The sequence below is a fragment of the Zingiber officinale genome, chromosome 5A (genome assembly GCF_018446385.1).
Source record: "Zingiber officinale cultivar Zhangliang chromosome 5A, Zo_v1.1, whole genome shotgun sequence".
In the NCBI taxonomy this organism is placed as follows: Eukaryota; Viridiplantae; Streptophyta; class Magnoliopsida; order Zingiberales; family Zingiberaceae; genus Zingiber; species Zingiber officinale.
The window spans coordinates 126,933,982-126,939,664 of record NC_055994.1 but is presented as its reverse complement, the minus strand read 5'-3'; the positions used below and the strand labels follow the sequence as shown (position 1 = coordinate 126,939,664).

At 40.8% G+C, this 5,683-nt stretch overlaps 1 protein-coding gene across 1 annotated transcript; it reads right to left on the bottom strand.

Moving 5' to 3' along the window:
- Positions 1–999: 999 nt before the first annotated feature.
- LOC121979987 (IgA receptor-like) lies at positions 1,000–3,786 on the bottom strand. The gene is made up of 3 exons (XM_042531959.1): positions 3,670–3,786; positions 3,298–3,576; positions 1,000–1,323 (listed from the first exon to the last, which is right to left on the bottom strand). The coding sequence occupies exons 1-3, from the start codon at positions 3,784–3,786 to the stop codon at positions 1,000–1,002; spliced, it is 720 nt and encodes a 239-aa protein (XP_042387893.1).
- Positions 3,787–5,683: the final 1,897 nt, after the last annotated feature.

The following is a 5,683-nucleotide window of genomic DNA, read 5'->3' as shown; positions in this document are numbered from 1 at the left end:
TTGTCAGCTTCCCATTTAAGATTTTGTTAAGCTTCTATTATCCACTTACTTTCGAGCACCTGCTTATCAAGTTTAACCATGCGTTCAACTTGAATTACCTGCTTATCTTTGTGTACCTTCTTTTCAGCTTTGAGTTCCGCTTCTTTAGCTTGAAGTTTTAGCTTGAGTTCTTGGTAGTTCCTCAAGTATTCAGGAAGAAAATTGTTTACCATTGCAGATTCGTATTGCATCTTTTCCACTATTTCTTTAAAAAGGGAAGGTGGTGGGGCGGACGGCGAAGTTGGCGGCGGGGCCTTTGATATCGAAAAAGCTTCGTGTTATCCATCGGTGGTATGTTAGAGTGGCGGCTGCTACTCACAGAGGCGGTAGGGTCAATTTATATAGGACTTCATGCGGAAATAACAATAATATGAAAATTAAAGCTCCTTTAAGAAATGCCCCTTCAATAAATAATATCACCTATAATGACTGGGCTCTCAGTCAATCAGAATCTCAGATTCGGTTCTAGAGAGACAAGCTCCAACTTCTCTCCATATTTTTCGGCCATCTTTGCACCGATGGGCTTCCGCTAAACGGTGAGATGAGGGTAAGGTGTTAGGCCAGTCTTTGGAGTGGCGTTAGAGGAAGGGATAGGTGGTTTAGGGTTCATTGGAGGTGTTCATGGTCGTGCCGGTGTTTAACGCAGCTTCACAGAGTCGTCGAAATGTTCAGATAAATTGAAGTACTTGCAAAAATAAAAAATAAAGATTAGTCTGAATGTTCACAGAGTTTATTTATTTTTAGATGGTAAGGGAAGATCCCAAGACGAAGAAGCCCTATAACGCATCCGTAGGTCCAAACTTTGTGGGAAGAATCACTATAGCGCATTCCTAGTGCAAAACTCAGTACAACCACTCCAACCGCAATGCAGATAATCTTAACCTGCTTCCTGGCTTCAATTTTACATTTCTATTCAGCTTCATATTTCTGGTTCTCAACTTTCTGTTTAGCTACAATTACCTAATGCTCAGCTTTTAGTTTCATCTTCCGTTCAGTTTCATGTAGCCGCTTCTCAGCTTTCAGTTTTTTACGTTCAGCTTCAAGTTTGAGTTTATGCCTACATTCCGCTTCTTGTACCCTCTTGTCAGCTTCGATTACCCGCTTGTCAGCTATGCGTGCCTGCTTGTCATATTCCCATTTAAGATTTCGTTCAGCTTCTATTATCCACTTACCTTCAAGCACTTTCTTATCAAGTTTAACCATACGTTCAGCTTGAATTACCTGCTCATCTTTGCGCACCTTCTTTTCAGCTTCGAGTTCCACTTCTTTAGCTTGAAGTTTTATCTTCAGTTCTCAGTAGTTCCTCAAGTATTCAGGAAGAAAATTATTTACCATTGCAGATTCGTATTGCATCTTTTCTACCGTTTCTTCTAAAATGGAAGGCGGGGTGGATGACGAAGCTGGAGGTAGAGCATCTGATACTGGAAAACCTTCGTTGTTGTTGATCGGTGGCTACGTTAGAGTGGCGGCTGCTACTTATAGAGGTGGTAGGGTCGATTTATATAGAACTTCACTCGAAAATAACAATAATATGAAAATTAAACCTCTTCATGAAATGCCCCTTCCATAAATCATATCACCTATAATGACTGTCCGATTCTAGAGAGAGAAGCTCCAACTTATCCCCACATTTTTTAGCAATCTTTGCACCGGTGGGCTTCTGCTAAATGGTGAGATGAGGGTTAGGTCTTAGGCCTATCTCTTGAGGGTGTCGGAGGAAGGGATAGGTGGTTCAGGGTTCATCGGAGGTGTTCATGGCCTCGCCGATGTTTAACTTAGCTACACAGATTTGCCAAAATGTTCAGATAAGTTGAAGTACTTGCAAAAACAAAAAAGAAAGATCAGTCGGAATGTTCATAGAGTTCCTTTATTTTTAGATGGCAAGGGAAGAATCCTAGACGAAGAACCCCTATAGTGCATCCGTCGCACAAAACTTAGTGGGAAGAATCACTTCAGCGCATTCCTAGCGCAAAACTCAGTACAACCACTCCAACCACAATGTAGATAATCTTAACCTACTCCTTAGCTTCAATTTTATGTTTCTATTCAGCTTCATGTTTCTGGTTCTCAACTTTTCATTCAGCTACAATTACCTGATGCTTAGCTTTTAGTTTCAGCTTCCGTTCAGTTTCTAGTAGCCGCTTCTAAGCTTTTAGTTTCTTTCCGTTCAGCTTCGAGTTCGAGTTTATGCATATGTTCATCTTCTTGTACCCGCTTGTCAGCTTCGATTGCCTGCTTGTCAGCTTCGCGTTCCCGATTGTCAAATTTTCGTTTAAGATTTCATTCAGCTTCTATTATATGCTTACCTTCGAGCACCGACTTATCAAGTTTAACCATGCGTTCAGCTTGAATTACCTGCTCATCTTTGCATACCGTCTTTTCAACTTCGAGTTCCGCTTCTTTATTTTGAATTTTTAGCTTCAGTTCTTGGTAGTTCCTCAAGTATTCGAGTAGGAAATTGTTTTACCATTGCAGATTGCTATTGCATCTTTTCCATTGCTTCTTCAAAAAGGGAAGGCGGTGGGGTAGACGACGAAGCTGGCGGTTGAGCGTCTGATACCGAAAAATCTTCGTTGTTGTCTATCGGTGGCTACGTTAGAGTTGTGACTGCTACTCACAGAGGCGGTAGGGTTGATTTATATAGGACTTCATACGGAAATAACAATAATACGAAAATTAAACCTCCTTCAAGAAATGCCCCTTCAATAAATAATATCTCCTATAATGACTTGGCTCTCAGTTAGTCAAAATCTCAGGTCCGGTTCTTGAGAGAGAAGCTCCAACCTCTCTCCACATTTTCCAGCCATCTATGGACCGGCGGGCTTCCACGAAATGGTGAGATGAGGGTTAGGTCTTAGGCCAGTCTCTGAAGCGGCGTCGGAGGAAGGGACAAATGGTTCAGGGTTCATCGGAGGTGTTCGTGGCCTCGCTGACATTTAACTCATCTACACAGAGTCGCTGAAATGTTCAGATAAGTTGAAGTACTTGAAAAAACAAAAAATAAAGATCAATCTGAATGTTCATAGAGTTCATTTATTTTTAGATGGTATGGGAAGAATCCTAGACGAAGAACCCCTATAGCGCATCCGTCGCACAAAACTTAGTGGGAAGAATCACTACAGCACATTCCTAGCACAAAACTCAGTACAACCACTCAAATTTCAATGCAGATAATCTTAATATGCGTCTTAGCTTCAATTTATGTTTCTATTTAGCTTCATGTTTCTGGTTCTCAACTTTTCATTCAGCTACAATTACCTGATGTTTAGCTTTTAGTTTTAGCTTCCGTTCAGATTCAAGTATCAGCTTCTCAGCTTTTAGTTTTTTCTGTTCAACTTTGAGTTCGAGTTTATGCCTACGTTCAGCTTCTTGTACCCGCTTGTCAGCTTCGATTGCCCTCTTATCATCTTTGCGTGCCCGCTTGTCAGCTTCCTGTTTAAGATTTCGTTCATCTTCTATTATCCGCTTACCTTCGAGCACCTTCTTATCAAGTTTAACGATGCATCCAGCTTGAATCACTTGCTCATCTTTACATATCTACTTTTCAGCTTCGAGTTTCGCTTCTTTAGCTTGAAGTTTTAGATTCAGTTCTTGGTAGTTCCTCAAGTATTCGGGAAGAAAATTGTTTACCATTGCAGATTCATATTGTAGATTTTTCACTGTTTCTTCAAAAAGGGAAGGCGGCGAGGTAGACGGCGAAGCTGGCGGTGGAGCGTCTAATACCGAAAAACCTTCGTTGTTGTCCATCGGTGGCTACGTTAGACTGGCAGCTGCTACTCACAGAGGCGGTAGGGTCGATTTATATAGGACTTCATACGAAGATAACAATAATATGAATATTAAAGCTCCTTCTAGAAATGTCCCTTTAATAAGTAATATCACCTATAATGACTGGGCTCTCAGTTAGTCAGAATCTCAGGTCCGGTTCTGGAGAGAGAAGCTCCAACTTCTCTCCACATTTTTCAACCATCTTTGATCGGCGGGCTTCCGCTAAACGGTGAGATGAGGGTTAGTTCTTAGTCTAGTCTCTGGAACGACGTCGGAGGATGGGATAGGTGGTTCAGGGTTCATCGGAGGTGTTCGTGGCCTCGTTGTCTTTTAACTCATCTACACGGAGTCGCTGAAATGTTTAGATAAATTGAAGTACTTGCAAAAACAAAAAATAAAGATAAGTCTGAATGTTCACAGAGTTCATTTATTTTTAGATGGTAAGGGAAGAACCCTAGAAGAGGAACCCCTATAACACATCCGTAGCACAAAACTTAGTGGGAAGAATCACTACAACGCATTCCTAGCGCAAAACTCAGTACAACCACTCCAACCGGAATGCAGATAATCTTAACCTAGATCTTAGCTTTAATTTTATGTTTCCATTCAGCTTCGTGTTTCTGGTTCTCAACTTTCCGTTCAGCTACAATTACCTGATTCTTAACTTTTAGTTTCAGCTTCCGTTTAGTTTCAAGTAACCGCTTCTCAGCTTTCAGTTTTTTCCGTTCAACTTCGAGTTCGAGTTTATGCCTACATTCAACATCTTGTACCCGCTTGTCAGCTTTGATTACATGCTTGTCAGCTTCGTGTGCCCTCTTGTCAGCTTCCTGTTTAAGATTTCGTTCAACTTCTATTAGTAGCTTACCTTCGAGCACCTGCTTATCAAGTTAAACCATGCATTTATCTTGAATTACTTGCTCATCTACTTCTCAGCTTCGAGTACCTCTTCTTTCGCTTCAAGTTTTAGCTTCAGTTCTTAGTAGTTCCTCAAGTATTCAGGAAGAGAATCATTTACAATTGCATATTCGTATTACAACTTTTCCACTATTTCTTTAAAAAGGGAAGGCGGCGGGGTAGACGGCGAAGCTAGCGCGGCAAGCGTCTGATACCAAAAAAATCTTCTTTGTTGTCCATTGGTGGCTATTACTATCACAAGTGCATAGTTACGTCGTCAATAATACAAAAGATATCAAACCCACAGGGAGTGGTTATAAGCACTAGCTATCGCTCACGTAGAATTAGATAAACTATCAATGGTCGCTAGTTATCTATTGAGAAGGAAAGATGAAACCTAGAAGGAAGATGAAAGAGCTAGAGGTAAAGTTGTTTATCTCGGTTTGGGGAGTATTCTAGGAGTTCGGTTTCATTGTGGTGTGTACTAATGTGTCACGATCTACCATTTTCTTATCTTCAATTAACGTGCCCTTATAGGAAGTTTCGTTGTGGTGTCTTTAAGTATTGAATATAGATGATCCCTGTGAAATCTAGTAGCGGTTAACCTTTGTCACGAGGGCACCTCGGTCATAGATCACAGGAACACATGACTAGTTAATAACAAGAAAGATAAAGATATGAATTCAACACGATTTCCTACTTCCCTATGAAGGGGTTGCTTCTCATTTTAAGGGAATATCCTAGGCATCCGTGAACGGGTTACCCTTGTCACTATGGCCCCTCGGGTATATGATCTAAAATACTCTCTCTACAAGATTTACAATCCCTACACAAACATTCAATCTACATGGCAATCAAACGCGGGCAATTCTCATGCATGTCAAATAGAATAGATACAAGAGCAAGTCAATATCACATAATAGGTAAAAGGCATAAACATGAGTTGTTACATCATACCCTTAACCACAACTACTCCGTAATC